The sequence below is a fragment of the Cyprinodon tularosa genome, unplaced genomic scaffold (assembly GCF_016077235.1).
Source record: "Cyprinodon tularosa strain WSP-4 unplaced genomic scaffold, ASM1607723v1 ctg163, whole genome shotgun sequence".
Taxonomy (NCBI): Eukaryota; Metazoa; Chordata; class Actinopteri; order Cyprinodontiformes; family Cyprinodontidae; genus Cyprinodon; species Cyprinodon tularosa.
Window position 1 is genome coordinate 1 of NW_024038467.1, and position 24,067 is coordinate 24,067.

General features: G+C 37.7%; 1 protein-coding gene across 1 annotated transcript in view; it reads left to right on the forward strand.

The window, feature by feature from the left end:
• The first annotated feature begins 1,283 nt into the window (after positions 1–1,283).
• fip1l1a (FIP1 like 1a (S. cerevisiae)) overlaps positions 1,284–24,067 on the forward strand; it is a 32,914-nt gene continuing 10,130 nt past the window's right edge. The window contains exons 1-8 of the mRNA XM_038280700.1: positions 1,284–1,338; positions 1,590–1,679; positions 1,777–1,889; positions 1,991–2,064; positions 5,028–5,127; positions 7,085–7,184; positions 14,868–14,919; positions 17,711–17,766. Of these exons, the coding sequence (XP_038136628.1) occupies positions 1,643–1,679; positions 1,777–1,889; positions 1,991–2,064; positions 5,028–5,127; positions 7,085–7,184; positions 14,868–14,919; positions 17,711–17,766 (532 nt within the window). The 5' untranslated portion in view covers positions 1,284–1,338; positions 1,590–1,642. The remainder of the gene's footprint in view (positions 1,339–1,589; positions 1,680–1,776; positions 1,890–1,990; positions 2,065–5,027; positions 5,128–7,084; positions 7,185–14,867; positions 14,920–17,710; positions 17,767–24,067) is intronic.

Sequence of the window (24,067 nt, forward strand, 5' to 3'; positions counted from 1 at the left end):
TGCCACGGCAGCACAGCTGAGGAATAGTTCCGGCAGTGAGTCAGCGGTGCTGCCACGGCAGCACAGCTGAGGAATAGTTCCGCCAGTGAGTCAGCGGTGCTGCCACGGCAGCACAGCTGAGGAATAGTTCCGCCAGTGAGTCAGCGGTGCTGCCACGGCAGCACAGCTGAGGAATAGTTCCGCCAGTGAGTCAGCGGTGCTGCCACGGCAGCACAGCTGAGGAATAGTTCCGCCAGTGAGTCAGCGGTGCTGCCACGGCAGCACAGCTGAGGAATAGTTCCGCCAGTGAGTCAGCGGTGCTGCCACGGCAGCACAGCTGAGGAATAGTTCCGCCAGTGAGTCAGCGGTGCTGCCACGGCAGCACAGCTGAGGAATAGTTCCGCCAGTGAGTCAGCGGTGCTGCCACGGCAGCAAAGCTGAGGAATAGTTCCGGCAGTGAGTAAGTGCTGGTGCCACGGCAGCAGAGTTGAAGAACTTTGCTGCCGTGGCACCACTGTGAAGTGGATATGTTGGAATGTTATAGATATATATAATGCTCATTAAACCTTTTGCCAGAGTGGAAGCGGTTTTTTATAGGCTAGATATATGAATCCAAACAACTGTAAAAATGCAGCATTAATAATTTCAGTTGAATGGTTCCTCAAGGCTTTTTCCCTCAGATTAGCTGTTGCCTGAAGTGCACTTAAAATGACATTTGAATCTGTGGTAGAAATAAGACATTTAAAATATAAAAGAATTCCTTAGCTTTTGATTAAAATTATAATTTTAGCAGAAATTAGAATATTATTTTGACATTTAAAAGGTCATTTTAATTTTTACTCATTATTTTAAAATTTTTTGTAAATAGTAAAATAACATCAGCACTTCAGAATTATCTGTGGTTTACCCTGCATGCAAGATAATTGTTCGAATTACACAAGAAGAATGAAATAAAAAATATAGAGAATCATTTTTTTGGAAATCTAAAGCAGAATTTTGGTCAGTGATAACAAAACTGCTGATGTTTCTTAAACTGTAGTCATGAGGCTATGCATATGAATCATGTATAAAATGTCTATTTTTAGATTGTTGTAGTAGGTTTTGTTTTATTGAAGGACATATTCATCAGCTTATAGTGTTTGTCAGGAATCCACTTCTGTCAAGATGTAGGTTAGAGATTGTTTTTGGTAAAGGAGGCAGGAGGTATGATGTATTGGTCCTCCATTTCAAAGCACCATTTGGAATTAGGCCTTTGGCTCTTCCCATAGAGATAACAGCTATATCATGTGAATTCTTGCAGCTCTGGGCAAACACTTGTGTATCCGGTATGCAGTTCTGAAACGGGAACAGATGCAGTTGGTAAGGCTTTTACTAACATTTTAAAGATGACCAGGAGGACAAATGAAATAAAAACATAAAAATCCGACATTTTCAAAGAAATTAAGCAATTTGTTTTTAGCCTTCAAACAGTTGACCTTATAAACAGAGGTGTCAAATACAAATACTTTGTTACTTTACACTTTTTTTACTTTAGTCTTCAGCATGCTCATTAAAAATATATTCATCAGTTAAACCTTTATGTTTTCCTAAAATGTGAAAATCCCTGTCAGAAGACAAGGATGTTTTTCAGAATATTTATGATGCTCAGCAGCCATACCAGAATATGAGGCCTCTAGAGGAGAAGCCATGGAGGAGACCAGGTAAATCGGTTATTGTATATAATCTACATGACAACAAATTTTGCACCAGTTAAACCATCCATACAGATATTAACTTGGTAACATTTCTTTACTTTAGGGGCTGATATCTCTAATTACTTTAACTATGGTTTTGATGAAGAAAGCTGGAGGGCATACTGCGCTAAGCAATACAAAGTACAAGCCTTTCAAAGACATATTACTAAAGTCATGGTAAGATATTATGAATATTAATGATAAAAATATGAAATTATTTTCTTGGAAAAGAAAGAAACATTTTGAATGTGACTTTTGTGTTACTGCCTGGGCTACAGAGGCAGCAGGCTGAATATGAAGAAGCAGCGTCTCGGCGATCTGCATCAGGAAGACCATCTCAGAAATTCAGCAGGTCAGTGAGATACGTTTGGTCTGACTGTGCACATCCTTGTTCATCCATCATAACAGTATTGCATTCAGTGTTACACAGTAGTCTAGTTGTAGAAAAAGAAGGGGGATAGTGGAATTTTGTTTTTTTCAAAGCATACATTGCCTGATTTATATAGTCTATTAACCTAAATCAGTATGCATGGTATGGTTTTTACATGTTAGGTACGCCGGTCATTGAAATTGACCAAGGCACTTTACAATAGAACTGCAGTCAGTTCCAGAACAAGCATGGCTATCATTTCCCCTACATAGTTAGTGACAAATTTCCAACTGGGATCAGCTTCATATTTATTTATTTATCTATTTATTTTGCTCAGGCTACTTGTAAGCCCACAGCCAACCGAATGTTGTTAGGGTGATATTATTGCAATTACTGTTAATACAGTACATAGTAGAAATTGTACACATTCAGGTATGGGGGGATGGTCATTTAAGAAGGGGGATCATTTTTAAGATTTTTTTAAAAAGGGGGATGCCACTACCCCCACCCCCCTACCCCCATCCTTCCTCAACTTGAGTACTGGCATTACAGCTGCCTTACAGCTGCATTACAGCTGCAGGAGATGCACTGAAATAGCTGTTTCTGTTTAGTACTCTGCTCAGCAAATTATTGTTGTTTTACAAAATAGATATTTAGTAAAATGATCCAAGTAAATCCAGGGGTTGTCAATTTTAATTTAATTCTGACATTTGTTCTGTTAGGCGTTTGACATGAACTGTGACCCCGTTCTGTTTTTAACAGAAAAACAAAAAAATAGTGCTGCTATTAACTTTTACTGTGTGACTTTAACTGATTAAAGAAATTATTAGGAGACAAAAATAAATATGAATAACTTTAAAAAATACAGAAAATGAAAATATGTATATTTTTTATATTGTAACTGTTGTATACTGTATGTTTGTATAATTGTATATGGGAGAATATAACGGTTGCAGGGTCCTAACCTAATGAGACAGTGACAGAAGCAGAGAGGAGAAAGGTGTTATTCTGATCTGGTACAAAGCTTGCCTGAAGATTATTTTTTTTTCTTCTCTAAGCAAGAAAAAGGATTTAAGACAAGCACTTAACAACTTAATGAATTAGTTGTTTAAGTTGGATAGTGAATATTTACTGTTCAGATTCATCAGGGTAGTTCTGATGCAGGCAGTCCCCTTATGGTCACCTGCTCTCTGCTAGCTCCCAGCTCCTACGGTGGTGAGATTAAAAGCTGTGAATAAATTTCCAAAGTTAAAACAACAACAGTAAAAACAAAAATTCATAGCTTTGAGGGTATGTTATACAAAGCTGTCAGATCACTGTATTAGGTTATGCAGATGAGACACATTCCTTTCGTTTCCCAGCTTTGGGTCACAGATCCTATGCACAGGATTAGGGAACAGGAAGATAACTGCCCATAGAATGACAGCTCGCATCAGGGGAAACAAGAGATAAACAACACTGACTTCATGATTGATTTAAGGTTATTTATTTTAATTTTTCCCAAAGGGAAAATTTAAAATAATTTGTAAATAGTACATTTATATTTTAGTTTTAGTGGCCATGGTAATTCTGGTCCTTAGTTTAAATATAGTCAGACTTTAGATTTAACTTTTTCCTGCTCCCCCTCAGCACATATATTCTTATTTCATATCATACTTTACCCCTACTCAGCAATGATGTTACCAGATCCTAAACAGGCAAAAAAAAGTAAAATGAAACAGTACCTAACAAGCTCCCAAATTTGGTGAATTGTATCTGGGGAAGACTACTAACATGAGGACCCAAATTTGGGTCCTCAGCACTCGCCCCTACAAGATCCAAGAAGTGTCCAAGAGGTTAATCCTTCTCCTAGGTTATTAATCCAAGCAAATGTCAATTCAAAGCGTCAATGTCTCAAAGAACTTATTTTATTCATGTCAATACAACTTTTCTAATAACAGCTTTTCTCTGTGTCCGTTTGTCAAGGTTAAATTGGCATTAACTGACAGTGTTTCTTAAGTAAAGTGCAATAACTTCTACATGGTTAACCTTTTATTTTAAATATCACTCAGTCAGACATATAATGATTCAATAGTGTTTCCTGGCAATGATCGTACTAAAATCTCCCCCCACACTACTTGTCCTTTAGTTTAAAGTTAGTGAAGAAGCTAACCACAGGCATCAGTATCAGCCTAGATGAAATGCCAGTACATATTATTCAATAAGAGTTTCTTGATGATGCTCTTAACCATCGGCAAGGTTACCCTTCAGGAGAGGTCATGTAAATCTCAGTGCTATGGAGGGTCATGAATCTACCTCACTTTATATAACAAAGCAGGACCAGAGGGGATGCAGAAAGCCATACTGTCATCTTCCTCAGTGACGCTACCTATTATTACCTATTTTTTTGCATTTTTCTCCAGTTTTACCTCCAAGTCCAAAGAAATGTTGGGAAACAAATTGCATTGAATTTTAAAAAGCACAAAGCTTTAGCTAGGAGTTTTCATATGACCCCCCCCCCCCCCCCCCCCCCCCCCCCCCCCCCCCTCCCTATGATTGAGTTCCAGTGACAGAAAGAGGTTAGTGTCCCATCAGTGTGTGTGTTTCTCTTGTGTGTCTTCTGTCAGGTTGTGTGTTAGAAAGTGTATGTGTGATTAGGAGGGTTGGATTTTTGTAAAAGACTGTAGTAAGAAAAAGGCAAACTGACTCAGATAAGGAGGTTTAATGCATTAATGGACCAGTGGAGGGTTGATATAGGGGCAGTGGGAGGGAGATTAGGCCAAACTAATGTGCTGCTTTTAAAATAAGTGCACATCCACATACCATATGCTCATGATTTAAGCCTAATTGGAAAGAGGATTCAAGAAGGCCTTGGTGACCAAGTTTTTGGTGATGTATTGCATAAATGTTACCTAAATGTTCGACCACACTGTGTGCTAATGTGCTTTTTATTACATGATCAACAGAAGAAAGAAAGCTAAATGTACAAGGAGAAGAGGCAGAGCTGGGAGCAGAAGCAAAGCGGAAGCGTGCCTTTTTGGCAGCAATGCTGCCAAATATACTCAGGTAATGTGTGTTTGTCTAATAAGGGAAAAAGACACCCTCTAAAGCTATTTATAACTTTGGATGGGTGGCAAATAAAAGAGAAAATTCTAAATCCCTTCATGCACTAAAAAAGGATGCAGTTCCTCTGCCTTCTTTTGTCACAACCATCTAGTTACAACCGTTAACCTTTACTTATTAAGTCATGATAGAACCAAATAAAAATCTTTAAATCAAAAACAATGTTATAATCATTTGCTAAATAGATATTAAAGAGAGAAATAAGAAAATAAGTGCAAACAGTAAAAATATGGATAGCTAAAAAATATGATATTTTAACACAGAAGTTTTATACATCTATAAATGTAGAATTTTTATACAATCAGTAATACTGTTTAAAATGTATATATTTATAATAATTTATGATTTACAAAATTTACAATTTACTATGAATTAACACATGTGGAATTATATACTTAACAAGAAAGTGTGAAACAACTGTAAATATGTCTTATATTCTAGGTTTTTCAAAGTAGCGACCTTGTACTTTCATTACTGCTTTGCCAACTCTTGGAATTCTCTTGATGAGATCAAGAGGTAGTCATCTGGTCTTCCAACAGTATTGAAGGAGTTCCCAGAGATGCTTAGCACTTGTTGGCCCTGTTGCCTTCACTCTGCGGTCCAACTCACCCTGAAACCATCTCGATTGGGTTCAGGTCCTATCAATGGGGTAGCGACGCAATAGTAAACCCGTAAGCAACATTATCTAAGTGGGCCCCATATGAAGTACAACACCCCATTCCCCCTATGCTATGGATTACCCATAATTCCAAGTCGTAGTGTAAAAAAATTAAAATACTCAAATACATTGTTCTTTTAAGCTCTTTATTGCAGTTTGAAACATATCATATGCATTTTTTACCAACCGTCTAATGAAATATACACTGTTAATAACATAGTAATTAAAAGTACCACTGTCTGTTATCTTTCGGTTAGGTTTCCATGGCTTCATAGTTATCCTAAGTTTATCCCAGTGCGTTCCCTTATCCTCTACCTTTCCCCTTAGTCATCCTTCAGTTTGTAGTCATTAGTTGTATTCCCCTTTAGTTTAATTTAAGTTATTTTCTGGTCACAATTAAGCCCTTGTTTTTTCCCTGGTTACTCTTTCTTGCCCCCTAGTCCCTTTTTCCTTTCTCCAAAGTGTGTTTCTAGCCACTTCTGTCCACACCTGCTTCCAATTAGCTGATTACACCATTCATTGTTCTGTCGTCCTTATATTCTCTCCCTCTGCAGTTACTCGGTGCTGAATTTTCTTCATTCTTTATATAAGGATCTCCTGAGCTTCTCCTAGTTTTTGTTTCTGAGTTCCTTGCCTGTATTTTCTGGATTTATGTTTCTGTTACCGTCTACTTCATCATTAAATCTGCAAGAAACCATCTCTGCCTTCCATTTCTGCATTTGGGTCCTCAACAAGTATCAACTAAACCTGACAATAGGGCACTCCGAGTCTTTGAAAGGTTCATAGGTATTAAAATGAGGAAGATAATTTACATTTTTTTGTTTCAATTTGACCACCCTTAAAAAGGCTGCAGGCAATTCAAGGAAGATACCTAACACTCTTAACTAAGTAAAAGTTGCCTCAGTATTTCCTACCCCACTCCTGTTTAATAATACGGTGCTGCAGGATAGACACACAGAGGTTCCAATACCAATATTAGCAATATATTTGTATGAATGAGTTTCCTTTTTTTGTTGTTAAATTGTATTTTCACTTGTTTTGCCACAAAAAGTAGACACAAAAGGTTTCCCTTCAACTTAAGTAAGACAAAAACTTTCCCCCTTGATTTAAACCACACTAACCCTTCCTGTTTTGTAGTTATTTGTGAATGACCAACATGATACAGTAACTAAAGTCAAACATTTTAGTTTTCTGTTTGTAGATTGTGTTGTTTGTAATTTGATTGTGTTTGTTGCATGACAGGAGGCTGGTGGGATTACCCACAAGAAGACCAATGTTGCCAATTTCGATTTGCATCATTCACTGAATGTCAACACTCTGCTCCCCTTTGTGCCTCCACAATGTAAGTCACCATGCTTCACCATTTGCTAATAAATTATATATGTATAAACGTAAACATTTCATATAATTTAGGAGCAGATGAATCATATCTACATCAAACACAGAGTTTTTTTTTTAGATGTATGGGGCCTTAGGGGAACCACCCCTCGTCATGCAGCTGCACAAATGCCTCATTGCACTCTGAGGGTGTTTTGTTAACCTGCAACTCATATCCAAATATACAGCCCAAGTAGAGAAGTGAAGACTGATACATGCATTTGTGCATGTGTGTGTGCTTGCAGCAGACTATGATGAGTTATATGGTTTCAAATCAGGTCTGTATTCAGCCAGGTGTTTTTAGCCGTATCCAGGAGGGGGTCCATCAGGTCTGTCTGTCAGAGGACTTCCTCTTGGCTTTTAAAGGGAATGAGATAGAAATCCAGAAGGACTTCCTGGCGAAAGTGAACAGCTAAGGACATAACATATTTTCTTCTTCAAAGGCCCCAAAATAGAAACATCAGCTTGGGTCCAACTCTTACCCCTCATCCTGTGAGCCCCATATCGTGCAGCAAAGCCATGCCCGGGCTGGTAATGCAAGCAAAATATCAAACATCCTGCTGTCTGCAGCTTTGAACAGAAAACTCTTGCTTTGAAGTGTATATTTGTCGCTTTCCTCTGTGTAGGCTACTCATGTTCTTTAAGTTACAGTCACAACCTTCTCTCAAATGCAAATGGCTAACGTGATAAAAATAGACCTTACAAAAGAAAAAAATAATAAATAAATAAAAGGGAACAAAGTGCTTGGTCTGCATATTCCCAGCATGAAAATGTGCTGAGCAGACTGGCTGTGGGTAAGGGGCAGATAAAAACACTGTTGATAATATTTTTTACTGAGGTCACATCAGATGCCAGATAGATTTGTTAGGTGCAGATTGTGCTGCAGAACTATGTCATTATAAGTTTATACCTGAGGCTCAACTCCTATCAGTTATACGTTCAACAGAGAATTCACGCTGAACTAAGGAGCTTAAGGATGCAATTCTGCAGCTTCAGCTTCCTTCAGCTGGTTAGTAGGTCACTATGGTCAGTAACAGAGCTTAACCTTAGCTAAGCCCATGTTTTTTCTAAATAGGCTACAAGATCACCAAATGTTCTCTGACAACATGCATTAATGGTGAGATTTTATGTGTTCCATTTTTGCAGCAGACATTGAACGAAGCAAAGGAATGATAAATATGATGGTACACGACCTGCACTTGTATAAGGCTTTCATCAAATCTGAGAAGTCCAAAGCTTCATCAGTCACTTACACATTTGTACGTATGTGACAGCTGACATGTATGATGTCAATTGGCCCTTTGACCACCAGCAATAAAATACCACATTCATTTTAAGTAATTTGTAATAATTTTGTTGTTTAAAAAATATTTAAAAAACAATTATGAGAAAATATCTTTTTTAGGAATTTTTAAAAAATGTATGTAAAAAATACTTTAACGGAAACCACAAAATAGATGAAAAGCTAACAGCAAAAAAAAAAATTATATATATATATACATATATATATAAAGATATAAATTTAAAGATATAGAAGATATAAAAACATAAAGATATAAAGAGAACATGCTAGCTGCGTAATCTTTTGGATTTTAACAGTATAAGGCAAAATATATCAGTGAACAGGAGCGTGGCGGTTGTGATTTAGATGTTTACTGTTTTCCTGATGGCTTTCAAATAGTTCATGAAAAGGTTGTATTGAGTTTCTGACAATGCTCAATTACCAAATCCGACTATAGCACTGAATGATGTAGAGGTCTGGGTGATTTTGTATCACACAACTGCATTTTCTCAACCCAATTATCGAACAAATTTGTACCCAATTTCATACAGGTAATACATTTGAATTACTCACAGCGTTCTAAGGATATGCATGTATATGGATTGTAATTAAATCAAATATGCTTAGTTTGATACTGGTCATAATATAATACAGTGAAATTCAGATTATACAGACAACTAGTGAAATGTTATGTATGTTAGGGAACCATCCTGGTGGCATAAAGTCACTTACTTTGTAAAAATAAGGACTATTCCACAAAGGGTGCCTTTGTGGAAGCATCAATGTTTTTATTTCTTTGTCAATTTGATTTGATCATCAGTGCCATGATTCTTCAATTATGTACATTTTAATGCTTTTTTCCATGCAAGATTAATTTTCTCTTCATCTGTGGTCAGATTTGTAAATAAGTCACCCATTAACTCAGTTCCTCTGACTTTACTTAACAAAAATTCGAAGGCTTTTTGAACATCAGACTATTTTTAAAAAACAAAACATTTTATTTTATGTCTGTATGACAGTTTGAACTTTGACCTACTTAACTTTTTCCAGGGTTGCCTTGATTTGATAGTAAAGGTACTGGATTTATTTCTCTGTGAAGTATTTTTCATGAGGAAGTTTGCAGTATGCCTCCATGTTGCGCACCACTAACCTAAATTGGCTCTATTGTTGCAACTATGGGTGTAAATTTGTCACACTAAGAGTAGCATTAGCTTTTGCAATGCTGCTCGCCTTCTCCAAGTTCTTGGGAATTTTGGAGACAGTCTCTGTCATGGTTTTAAGAAGTTTGGCCCACATGCAGACATAGACGGGGAAACAAGGAGCAGTTTCTGAATGGTTCAGAACGGTAGCCACAGGCGAGGTTTGGAACATCAGTGTTTTGGGTTCTACGGGAGGAAAGAAGAAACTGATTAAGACTAGAAAAAGCTAAAGAAACCTGCTCTGTTGCTGCTCTGCTTACCGCCAGGTACGGATGACTTATCCAGGGAGGGTGAGTGAAGGAATTCGATCTGTAACTCACAGCTTTCTGATGGGAGGAGGTAGCTGAGCGACAGGTGGGACTTACTGTAGGCGGGGGCCCGAGCAGCACTGCACTGCAGAGGCAGGTTCGAGGAGCAGCTGAAGGAACCAGTGTGAATCCAGGAAAGTTATCTCTTGTCTGGCTCGGTAGCAACGAGGGGGCTCGAGGGGAACGCCAGAGCAGAATCTGAGCAGCAGGGATTCAGAGACCAGTCTTCAGAGCATGGAGACCGGCAGGTGAGCAAACCAGAGCTCAACGAACTGAGGGAGACAGGAGACAGGTTAGGATCAGGAATTCAAAACATCAGGTTTCAGAGATCTGTCGACAGGACAGAGCCCTAGGCATACCACAACGGTTTACCACTCTGGCGTCCTTCAGCTGACTGAACGCTCCTCTTGAGCTCAGCAGAGCAGCCTCAAGAAGCTGCAGGTGTGGGACCACGCCCACCTGTCAACAAAAACCACCTGTGGAAGAGAATAAGCAGAGCACAAAACACGGAACCCTGACAGTCTCCAGATTGGTCCTATGTGTGTGACTGGCATAACCGTCGGAGTCTTGTCTGTTTCTGGACGAAGCTGTTTGTGGTCTGGCTCAATAAAGAGTCAGGGCGGCGGGCACATTAACGGTTCTGGCTACATCCCGCTGTGCAAAAAAATATCAACATGATTTTTTCCCCTTTTTTCGTTTTAAGCCTCAATGCTAGTTTATCAATACAGCAGCACTATGTGAAGCATTACTATGCGTCGCCATATATATTATAATCCACAGACCTCAAGAGATGATCTCTCCTTCTATGTGAAAAATGGAAAAAAACTGCTATTTATATAGGAAGTAACTTCCAGTAGGACCCAACAAAGTTTTACAGGCTATCTGCTGTGACTAGCTGTGGGTTTAGGAAAAGCAACAGAGAAATACAGATTACTGCTGCAAGGGCAATTTTGATGCTAAAGGAGAAAGTACACATACTTAATGGTAGCAGTTGCTCAGTTAGTGGCTTCATCGAGGAGAGAAACACTGTTTAAACAGATAAGCACTAAGTTTATTAAAACCATCTATGAGATGAAAAGGATACAGTATCCATATCATTTATTTGTAGCAGTAGCCTTATCAGCCTTGTACATAATGACAGGACCAAGTGTTTTATGTTCAGATGGAGAAAATGATATTCCACAGACCTGAAAGTTATGCTTATCTTTGCAGCACAGCTGTTGATATTGAGTGGTGCTCGCTCAGGTAGTGAATTTAACAATTTGATGTATGCTGCATAAACGCTAATGTTAGCACTGGGAGTTTGAGTGAATATTCAATTTTTTTTAATTCTCAAGTGTTTTATTAAAATGTGTTGATATTTAACAGTAAAGTATTATCCGTCTTTTTATCGGAAAACAATTGCTTTGGTATGTGCAATCAGTTAAGTTAAAAGATGAATATTACAGGCTGAAGAATAAAGGGCACCATATTCTACTGTAGAAGCATATTCTTATGCTCTGGAAAGGAGCACCCATTGGTTTACAGCAAACTATCAGCTCCATCTGAGAGTCTGCAGCCTGCACCTCTGTGAAACGTTAGCATGAGACAAAGTCACGCAAACACAGTCGGTAGCCATTAGCCCTTAGCTATTAACTCTCTCATATGCTGCCAAGCATAAAAGTACAGTCCTTATCAAACACTCACTGCAGGTAGAAACAATTACTCATGCTAACCTTGAAGGCATCTGTGTAGACAAGCTGGTGTTTATTGTAAATGCACGTTTATTTCTGTGCCCCATTGTATGAAGCAAGCACTGCTTATTTTCTTTTTAATGGTGAATAAACATGTAGCTTAGTATTCATGAGGTGTTTTATGCAGTGACTTCATCTTGTGATGAGTCGGCTCTCAGGTGCATGTATCTGATGAATCACAACACGCTCTCTTTGTCTGCGGTCTTTAAAGCGATCACCTGAAGCCCCCCAGCCCTTCACTTCTGGCTTTTGTGACCAAGACTTAGAAGTTTGAAAACACATTTTCTTTCTGTGTGTTACCGTATGTCAGAGATCTTGTGTCCTTGTTCTCTCAACTGTATGGCACTTCTGTTTGGGGAAAAAAAAAATATATATATATATCTATCTATATATATATATAGATATAGATATATTGTTTTTTTTTTCTGTTACATTAGGGGTTAGCTTGGTCCTCTGGGCAAAGTACAGGATTTGTGCAATGGCTCATATCATTATTCCATCTGTTTTAACTACTTAATTGTCCTCTATCTTGAAAAGCTGCACTAAGCTTTTCTCACATTAGGGGTCATTATTAGAAACCCCCCCCTGAAAGCATAGTATCCAGATGTTAATGTGTTTTTGCCATGTGTTTACTCTCAACTCTTTTGTGTGAAAGCTGTTGTTCAAAGCAAGTTGAGTATGTAATTTGTGGTTGATTGTTTTGCTAGCTCTCATAAAATTTGTGCACTATCATAAGTTAGACCATTAACCGTGAAGAGAGTGATCTCTGGAGCTGATGCTTAATAATGGCCACATTTGTTGCTCTTATTTTAATACTTTAACTTGTACACAATAAAAGCCTTACAATATGTTGTTAATAAAAAATGAATAACACTTAAACTGTTTTTAAATAAAATATTATTATAAAGTTGTGGGATATCCTTACTTGTCTTATCAAAGACCTTTTCATTCCCTTTTGATCACTACAGTAGATCTAGCACTGATAACACCTGCAGTATGCGCTATTTGGTAAAATCTTAAATAATCACCATATGATATGAATATATTCAAGGCACCGACATTCTTTAGCAAGCTGTTGTTTTCTTTACAGTTTTTTTATAGACCACCAATTGTATTATCTTGTAGTATTTTTCTTACCGTAGACAGGAAATGCTTTGGAGAAAGAAATGACTTGAACCTGTAACAGCATGCACATGTTGAACATGCCCTCTCTATGTCCATATTACTTGGTTTAAATTATTTGATCCAGTATTCAGCCAATAATATTAGAAATGTCTTGATTAGGGTCCCACAATTCTGGGAGTTTTCGGGTTGAAAAATATAGTTCTTTGATTGCTTCTCATTGAATTCCCCAATGGCATTTTATATGATATATTGAAATTTTTTCTTGTTGTTTGCTTTTTTTTAATATATTTTTTATATTAATTGAAGTTTCACTGGTCAGCATTGATACATGGCTATAATGTCTTAATTTGGTTATGCCCCTGGTAAATGCCATAGTGCGCTGTTTAAGCATCATTTGGCATCTTTACTACTTTCTTATGTTACTGTATTGTACTTATAACTCTGACATGTAAACCCATTGTGCAGTAAATTAGCTTCTGCTATAAACTGTATGATGCAGATATCAGACTTCTGCACAACAGTTTGTCTGTGTTGTTGTACCTATGCCCTATCAAATAATACAAATAAAAACATTTAAAGAACACTGGATACATTGTGCTGAAGCTCAAACTTCAAACTGGAGTGGAGGCCAGCTACCAGACCACAGAAATAAGAGGTGAATTCTGTGATGCCAGTCTGTGGTGTCCTTAAGATATCTACCGTAATTTCAGGACAGAGTACACGAAACAAGCATATTTTGTGAAAAGTGTCGCTTTACTTTGTGACAGAAAAAGATAAGAAAAATATCCAAGACCTTGATCTCTTTCACTGCATTAATCCAGTCCTCAGGTTATTAAAATTTACAAAAGTCTTTTATCCTTAGAGTTTAGTTTGTCCACTGATATGTAACAGAAAAATATGCTTTTTAAGGTTAAAAGAAACAGATCAGAACATAATCTGTCAATTGATTTGAAACGTGTAAGACCGAATGATGGAAGTTCCAAAAAACATGGAAATAGTTGGATCCATTTCCTCGACATCACCAACAGGTACCCGCTTCCTGATGTCCTTTCTGAACAGGGGGTTTGTCAAATCTTATTATGCTTTTCCAACATATTTCACACAACATGTTTACATTTTTTCATCATTCACTGAATCTAATAGATAAGGTCCCAAATTTCCTTTGGAAGTGTTAGATTACCTTCCTTTTCCCACTTCACTTTGACATAAGCAGTGCTGTCCTTCTCACACCGCAGGTTTGGGTTGTACAATCTGGAAATAATTCAATTATATAAATGTTTCCAAAAAACGATATTTAAATTTACCTTTAGATCCTGATTAATGAAACTTCTGAGCTATATACGCATGAAGAATGTGTGTGTGTTTAAATCGTGTATTCTGTTTAAAGTCTGAAAACTTGAAAATGCACTTATTTGTTTTTCTACGTTTAATAGTGTCAAACTCAAGGCCCATGGAGCAAATTATCTGGCCCTCAACAGCCACTAATTAGTGCTTCTCCTTAAAGGTTTTATTTCCTGCCTTGGCCGGTTAAGTGAATTAAATTAAATATTTTCCTATGAAGAGCCACTGAGAACTTAAACCATTTTTTCTGTCATGCTTGATTGGGTCGCAAGGGTTACTGGTGCCTGTCTCCAGCTGTCTATGGGCGAGAGGCAGGGTACACCCTGGACAGGTCGCCGGTCCATCACAGGGCAACACAAATAGGACAAACAACCATTCACACACACTCACACTTAAGGAGAATTTAGAGAAGCCAATTAACCTAACAGTCCTTTAGACTGTGGGAGGAAGTTGGAGTACCCGGAGAGAACCCATGCATGCTCAGGGAGAACATGCAAACTCCATGCAGAAAGACCCCGGGCCGGAAATCAAACCTTTTTTTCTGCAAAGCAGCAGTGCTACCCACTGTTCCACTGAACAGAAACGGCTTTCAAATGCAACCAGTACGATGAAATAGTTTGATGCCTTGATGCTGATTATTATCTTTTTTTGTTTTTACAGCTTCTTCTTTCCAGCTGTATCAACCTGTGTCCTCCTCTAGCATGCTGGGCAGGTGAGTTCATGAGTTCATGAGTGTGTATTATTTTAGAGACCAGACTGTAGAGAAGGGTCATGATAGACTGTGGATGAGATAGGAAAAGTACCAGGAAAAGGAAGCAGCTGATCTGAATTTGGGAAATTTGGCCTGGATGAAAGGAGCAATTAAAAAGATAAGTTAAAACAACAAAAAAACAATCTACTGATTTCTGATGAAGTCAAAGTATCTTGTTGGGCTCTAAAGTATAAGACATTAAAACTCTGACTTTTTAGCTCAGTGATATTTCTCTGTGTATGCTGTTGCTCATCCTGTAACTGAAACAATAGCCAAATAAGGTAGAAATCAGATTAAAAGCTTGTTTATGCCTAAAGCCTCCTGTTTATCTGGATCCGAGGCATCGCTCACTATGTCCTTCTGATCCATGTCACAAACTGTCTTCAGACTCCCACACTTTGACCCTTGATTTATACAGCTAAGATCAAAAGTGAGCCACATTGTACCCCAAACTCCCTCATTTTTTTATATAGACACAATTTAGACCCTCTTCAGTTTTGTTTGATGAAAGGTTTGTTTCTTTTGGATGTTGTCCGCGTGCAGCTTGTCTCAATCTCTACATGTTTGTCTGTCTCTAAAGCTTCCTGTGTCTTTATCTTTTTTTCCTTTCCTAATTCCTGTTCTTTCCCTATCTCCTAATTTGCTGTATCTGACGTGTTCCTGAATTCACTTTTGCACTTTGTCCTGAAAATGTTTTTCTTCTCACATCGGAATCCAGCTGCCAAATCCTCACATCCTCCAGAGACTTACTGTTCCTTTAAACTCTGCCAGCCATCTCCTGTGCACTTTATGAATCATTTCCTTTAGATTTTTTTCCTTTTATTTTTATTTTCTATTATTTTTAGACACACATGTACATAGTTTAAAGTTTTGTTCCAGCTTTCCCTTTAGCTGCCCAGTCTTTCATTGTAGGAAATGAGAAACACCAGGTTTTACTGGCATGAGCTGGTCGCCTGCTTACAATAATGTAAAACCAAATGTTGATCTTTGCCCCACATATATTCTAGTAAATTTACATTGTGCTAGGTTTAGGTGAAAAAATGATGGTTCCATTATAATATTATGTTGTCTGTGTGATCTTCTTGGTCTTTTAGTCAGTATTTATTTAAACTGAATTTATTCAGGTGTATCCGATTTAATAGGGTTTAATGAAATTGTATGCATTATTAAAGTTTCATTCATAAGAAAAAAATGGACAACCATGCATCAGTTTCTGTCTTTCTTGTTGTTTGTGTTTGTCTTTCACAACTGACTACAAACCTTTTTCATGTTGAAAGTACTCTCTCACTGTCGAAGAAAATAAAATAAAAGATGGCAACAGAAAATTTAAAAAACAAAATTAGAATGAATTCCAATTTTATTTTATTTTTTTTTATATGCATTTTTCCTGCTCTTCAATATACTAAACATGCATATTTATGTAACTGTAGAAAAGAAACATAGAAAGTGTCTCACTGTTTGACTTGCACTGAGCTTAGTTTTAGGGTTGAATATTTTCTGTTTTATTGATCTAGAAAAATCTTTTTTTTTCATGTCTACTGTATATTACAAAGAGGGATAGGATTCCCACTTTTTTAAATATGCTTGGTGTTTTTTGGTGTGTTTAAAGGGTGGATAGGACTACAAACTGACTTTCTCAATAAAAGCCTCCTGAATGTTTGGGGTCCTGAAAATTTTATGAAATTAAAAGGAAAGATAAATGACAAGTAATAACAGAAATCGTAAAAGACAACTCATTCTGTTGTATCTAAAAAAAAGTTGTGTTTGAAGAATATTTTATTTTTGTGTGTAAAAAATTTGCCTGAAGATAATCCCGAGTCTATCTCCATTAACCCCTGCCTAGCTTATGTTACAATCTTAAATCATTGTCTTTGGCCACAAACACTAATTGCAAAGGCTTCTATCAGTCCTCAAGCCACACTTAGGAGACCTCTGGTTTATCACATGTGATCTTGATGAGTTAAGATGGTGATTCTAACAAGACAACATGAACCATGGTTTTAGAGGTATATGGTCTTTTGAGAGGAATTATTAAACCAATATGTGTTTTATAGCTGTAATAATCAGTATGTATTGGATCTGGGGCACATAAAGCCCTGATTTATTTTTTTCCTGTCAATCTTCTGCTGTGAGCCACATGTCTGACTAAATCCACATTTAATTCATTCACTGTATTCCATTCATAAGCAATCCTTTATCTGTTAATTCCTGAGAAATAAAGATAAAATGCAGGTGTCTTGAAGCCTTTGCTGTTAGATTTTTGGCACATCATGTTTTGGACTCACACCGCTGGATGAGCTTCATACACTTTTGCTTCATCCTCAGAGCACCGGAAGTTTTCAGTTGGAAAGTTTGAGCGTCCAAGCCATGTGGAGGGCAGAAGATCTAGCAGTATCCGTAATATGCCCTCCATCCATTCTCCATGGGTTGGCGAGCGCACACTGTGCTTTGACAATGAGCCAGTCGCTTCAAACACTTGGAAAACATTGCTGCGCTTTCGGAGAAGTGCTTTGATCATTTTGCAGAGTTGTGCACTATTTTCTTTTCAGCTGATTCACTTTTAATTTTTTTTGCTTACACTGTTTGTCATTATCATACTAATGATCTGAAACTCCACATAAAACAATGACAGTTAGGAATATTGCATCAACAGCTAGAGGCAGATGTTAAACTGTTTGCAGAACAGAGATGGTTTAGTAAATGTCTGATTCCAGTTCTTTCTCTGAAAGATTTCTCTCATTCTCCGTTTCAGCGGTAACACTGGAAACTTTGATCAGCCCTCAACTTCATCGAATGCTGATTTTGTAGGTAGGGAATAAATCATTCTGTGAAATTAAATGACCATAGGGGATATATTACATACAGATACTCCCTAAATTATTTGTTTCTGACTGATGATTTTACTTCTTTCTGGTAGAAAATGGAACAGGCATCTAGCAAAAATCTTTTATAACATTAGGAGCATCAAAAAAAGTGAATAATTTTTTCCGTTTTAACAAAAGTGATATGTGGAGCTTTTTTAATACATGCATTGAGAAGTCTTTGTTGGCATTAAAGCCATCACACTCCTCTTATCGTTGTTGAGGCAGCTTATGGTACTGGCATTAAGAGATTTTATCCTGGATGAAGCACTCCAAGTCTGTAAGGTAAAAAGACCTCCTGGCCATCATCACGTCCCACCTTTACATATTCTTTATTAGTTAGAACCTAGATAAAATCAACAGTCCAGTAAATCAATGCCTAATTCTGCCATTGCCAGGAAACAACTGAAAAGACAGTGAAACTGTTTTTCAGTGAAGCATGTTTCACATTATATTGGACTGAGACTGAGCTGACCAAGACAGTCGTTTTTCCAAACTTAAATTTAGACTTGTGTGAAATTTATGCTTGCACATCTGGCCAAAGATTATGGAGTTATTTTTGTGTTTTTATTAAATTCAAGAAAAAAGGCTAGCTTAAAGGGGAAGACCATTTTAAAATCAAAATAAATATATTGCAGAGAAAACATTTTCACACTGATTGCAGAAGCTTATTTGAGACCAAAGAAGTTTTGAGAGTAAATATTTTATCATTAATGAAATGAAAGCTGATTTGTAAAAAAGAAAACTGACAGGAAATGTTTCAACTCATCTGTGTACGTTTACAGGAAAACTGAGTAGGATATTTACAGGAAACAAAACAAAAAACTGAATCATTATTGGACTTAGGACTAAATTCATGTTGGCATCAGAAAAGAGTAGATTCTCAGCTTTTCAGAGAAGTAGATTAAAGGACCTTCGGTGATCCTCAGTTCAAAGCACGAAGCCGAAAAGGAAATGTAGAAAACCAAGAATGTAAATGATTAATATAAACTGAGCTAAATTGTTTCCATGCAGCATAAGAGAGGGGATTTTTATTTTAGATAATCAATTGATTACTGTAATATAAACCCAGGGAGAGCCATGGAAAAATATACAGCCCGTGTGAAAAAAAAATACACTCCATTGCAAAAGAGCTTCAAGTGCTGAAACCTATGGCAACACCAGGAGAAAAAAGTACCAACATATGCTAAACATTTGCTGTGGAATGAGGAAACAAGAAGATGCATTAGCTTTAGCCAAGCAATAATTACATGTACACACTCTTGGAAGGGATTAGGCCTCTTTCTCTTTGGGGATTATGGATGAAAAGAGTCACTCTGATTTCCCCTTCAAAAATCACGTAGTGCCCTACTACCCTGACGCCTAACATTCAGAGCACTGCTTCACATAGCCTCAAACACTGATGCCCCACATTCCCACTGAACTCATCAATGAGCATTGACCAGTCACCTGATGTCTAATCATTATCTATGCAAGCAGCCAGCGATTATAATGCATATATGCATAGTTCCTCCTCCTTGCACACCGACCAGCTGACCAAAGGCTTGTACTGAATGTGTGACAAAAGACATTTGCTCAAAATAAAGAAACTGTAGGATCAGATAAATTCTCCCATAATTACCTCTATGCATAAAAAAAAATACACAGAATATTCCCCAGTGTTTAACACTGCCTTACAGAACTGAGGTGGTGAATGTGTTTTTTATATTTTGTCACACTGCTAATGCAGGGCATTCATGCAGGGGGGCGGGGGTTGGGTGCTTTTCTCACTCATTCCGACAAGATTTATTTTCCTCCTTTGGTTTAATAAAACATAACATTGCTTTATGTTTTATTCAGTTGTTAAGCTCCTACACTGTATTGCAGTATATTAGCGTGTTTAAGAGGAGTGGGTGGAGGGAAAAAAAAAATATAGATTATAATCTGCTCTTCTATTAGTCAGCAGACTGATAGAAGTATGATAGTATTTTAAATTGTTCATATTAACCTTGACTCTTAGTTATTTTCATCATTTTATTTTTACTTCTTTATGTATAACTTTAAGATTGACTACTTATATCAGGTGAACGATATGTATTTTATTTAGTATTTTCATAATAATTATTATTTTAAGAACTATCATTGTGACCTCAATCTTCATGGCTTTGAACTTCATCTTTCTTTTATGGCCACTCTCAAATCTGCTCATTTTGATGGTTTTAACCAAATTGGTTTGCACATAGGCTGCACGGTCATGCAATGGCTAGCACTGCTGCATTGTAGCAAGAAGGTTTGGGGTTTGATTCCTGGCCCGGGGTCTTTCTGTATGAAGTTTGCATGTTCTAGCTGAGCACGCATGGGTCCAAAAGGTTATTGGCTTCTCTACATTCTCCTTAGGTGTGAGTGTGTCAGAGGCATACAGTTGGACCTGCACTTTCACAAAAAGGTGGCTATTCAAATATAAATACATTCTATACACTATATAAATACAGTGGGGCAAAAAAGTATTTAGTCAGCCACCAATAGTGCAAGTTCTCCCACTAAAAGAGATGAGAGAGGCCGGTAATTGTCATCATAGATATACCTCAACTATAAGAGACAAAATGAGAAAAAAAAAAATCCAGAAAATCACATTGTCTGATTTTTAAAGAATGTATTTGCAAAATATGGTGAAAAATAAGTATTTGGTCAGTTACAAACAAACAAGATTTCTGGCTCTCACAGACCTGTAACTTCTTCTGTAAGAGGCTCCACTGTCCTCCACTCGTTACCTTCATTAATGGCACCTGTTTGAACCCGTTATCAGTGTAAAAGACACCTGTCCACAACCTTAAACAGTCACACTCTAAACTCCACCATGGCCAAAACTAGAGAGCTGTCAAAGGACACCCGAAACAAAATTATAGACCTGCACCAGGCTGGGAAGTCTGAATGTGCAATAGGTAAACAGCTTGGTGTGAAGAAATCAACTGTGGGATCAATTATTAGAAAATGGAAAACATACAAGACCACTGATAATCTTCCTCGATCTGGGGCTCCATGCAAGATCTCACCCCGTGGGGTCAAAATGATCACAAGAACGGTGAGTAAAAATCACAGAACCACACGGGGGGACCTAGTGAATGACCTGCAGAGAGCTGGGACCAAAGTAACAAAGGCTACCATCAGTAACACACTACGCCGCCAGGGACTCAAATCCTGCAGTGCCAGACGTGTCCCCCTGCTTAAGCCAGTACATGTCAAGGCCCGTCTCAAGTTTGCTAGAGAGCATTTGGATGATCCAGACGATGACTGGGAGAATATCATATGGTCAGATGAAACCAAAATAGAACTTTTTGGTAAAAACTCTACTCGTCGTGTTTGGAGGAGAGAGAATGCTGAGTTGCATCCAAAGAACATCATACCTACAGTGGGGCATGGGGGTGGAAACATCATGCTTTGGGGCTGTTTTTCTGCTAATTGACCAGGACGACTAATCCGTGTGAAGGAAAGAATGAATGGGGCCATGTATCGTCAAATTTTGAGTGAAAACCTCTTTCCATCAGCAAGGGCATTGAAGATGAAACGAGGCTGGGTCTTTCAGCATGACAATGATCCCAAACACACCGCCCGGGTAACGAAGGAGTGGCTTCGTAAGAAGCATTTCAAGGTCCTGGAGTGGCCTAGCCAGTCTCCAGATCTCAACCCCATAGAAAATCTTTGGAGGGAGTTGAAAGTCCGTGTTGCCCAGCGACAGCCCCAGAACATCACTGCTCTAGAGCTAGAGGAGATCTGCATGGAGGAATGGGCCAAAATACCAGCAACAGTGTTTGAAAACCTTGTGAAGACTTACAGAAAATGTTTGATCTCTGTCATTGCCAACAAAGGGTATATAAAAAAGTATTGAGATGAACTTTTGGTATTGACCAAATACTTATTTTCCACCATATTTTGCAAATAAATTCTTTAAAAATCAGACAATGTGATTTTCTGGATTTTTTTTTCTCATTTTGTCTCTCATAGTTGAGGTATATCTATGATGAAAATTACCGGCCTCTCTCATCTTTTTAAGTGGGAGAACTTGCACTATTGGTGGCTGACTAAATACTTTTTTGCCCCACTGTAGATACTGCACTGTTCAGTTTTTAATCTGTAAAGATAATTAAAAGCCACATATCATTATCCTTAAACTTTGCAATCAGGTTCCCACTTGTCTCGGTTTATCACCTTCATTTCCTAATAAAAATAGATGTAAACAGAAAAAGCTTGAGGCAGAACAAATGATTAATCCCCTCAATTTGGCATTCACATAAAATATGTGCTGCAGTCTTTTGGTTTAACTGACTTTTGATTACCTATGCAAATGAGTGGCAAATTATTCAAACTGACATACTGTAGCTATAATTAAAGTACTTCCCATATAGTCAATAGTTCCACCTTTCATGGATGTTCCTAATGGTTGTTCCTAATACCGGTATTTAAATCACTCAGTCCTTATTGTACTTAAAGCTCAGGACAGTCTTGTGTGTCAGGAGAGGGAAATAGGACATTAGGACAGCTGGGAAGCTGTAGGCTAACCACATAAGACGGGAAGAACAGGAGTCACATGTGTTTGACAGGCACTATAGAAATACTCAGGAGATTTCACTATTACTGCTTCATATCTTTGCATTCATGGTCCTTTGTGTGTTTGCTGCCCACACAATATGGGCTCTACTAACTAGTTTGCCCTGAATTCAATTCACATGATCTGACTTCGTGGCGTGTATCACGCATGTGCTTATGCACAGCTTATATGTTTCCAGTTACTTTGATTTATGACTGTGTTTTGGTGTATTTTTAGCTTGAAACTGGAAGTCATTGTGTATGACTGTGTGAAATGAAGAGAAACATATGGAGCTTTTTGTCTCTTTGTTGGTAGCCACTCTTATTGTTCATTCAAGTGTTGAGTGTAGATGCTGCATGACAGATTTATGGCTGCATTTCTTATGCTGAGTCACACAAAGGCCATCAGTTTCTGCCCACTGGTTGTTTCTCAGTTGATTTTAAGGTTCAGCTATTGGTTTTAAACTGCTGTTATAAAAGACTGTCTTACATGTACTGTCATCAATGCATTACACATGGCTAAAGTTCAAATAAAGACCAAGTGATACATCATACATCTTTGACAAAGTTGACCTTTTTTCGTGGGCACAAGCTGAGCACTCTATTGACCATTTGGTGAACACTTGTGACGTGATAGTAAATCTCAGCCTTGGCTCATTAACGTAGCTCAGTCCAGCTGGCACAGCTTCTGTCTGTCTTATCAGCCTTTTCCTCCACACATGTGGCCAGATGTGCAAGAGACAATGGTGACATCTAATATTAATTTATCTATGCGGTATCAGTTCACTTAAAAAGTTGTATATTGAAAGACTTTTCTACTAGCTTTAAAAACTGCCCCCTTTCTGATTTAAGGATAGTTTAGAAGGGGACGTTTCTTTGAGGAAATTATCGTCCAGTTTAAATTTGTAGAAGTTGAACTAAACTTTAAATTAAATTTATGTTTTATTATGTTTTATTTCAACATTGATGGAGGTATATATATAGGTATCAGTATTTAGCGCCATTGATGGCGCTATATACTGATTCATTTTTTCAAATTTTTTGCTTTAGATGTAGGAGACATGGTAAACTCTAACATAAGCCAGGAGAAGCACGTGAAAATGGCTGTCTTGATTTCCATCAGCTGTTATTCTGTGTTTTGTTATTTTCAATCTGGCTTCAGGGCTTTTCTTGGGTTCTGCACATTCTTAAAACAACATCTGTTTTAGTTTTCTATCCGTTCAAATAGTTTCAGGCCCTAATGTGACACACGGTTCCCTTTATCATGAAGTCATGCATGTTATGCCCATCTTTTTCTGGGGGCTGCAGCTCAACCCGTAGTCTGAGTTATGAGTATATGATCTGTGCTTTAACTCCAATATAAGCCTACCTATGAGCTGCTAAAAATGCAGATCTACATGGCTGTCTCAATGTTAGCTTTGTAGTGGACTGACAACCTATATCAACCTATATCTCTCAACATGTGTAAGTCCGAATACTCTGCTGCTTCTGCATAGGCTGCCCTTTCATCCATTACAAATCTGAATATGTCTGAATAGAAACAGACACTTTTTGTCACAACTTTAAGTGTCTTCTTTTCAAACCTCTTGAACCTTATCAGTGTGTTAGTCCAACAAACTTTAGTTTCACAATGTTGTATAAATAAACATTTTAAAGTGTGGTTTGGGTAGAAAGGGGCTAAGCTA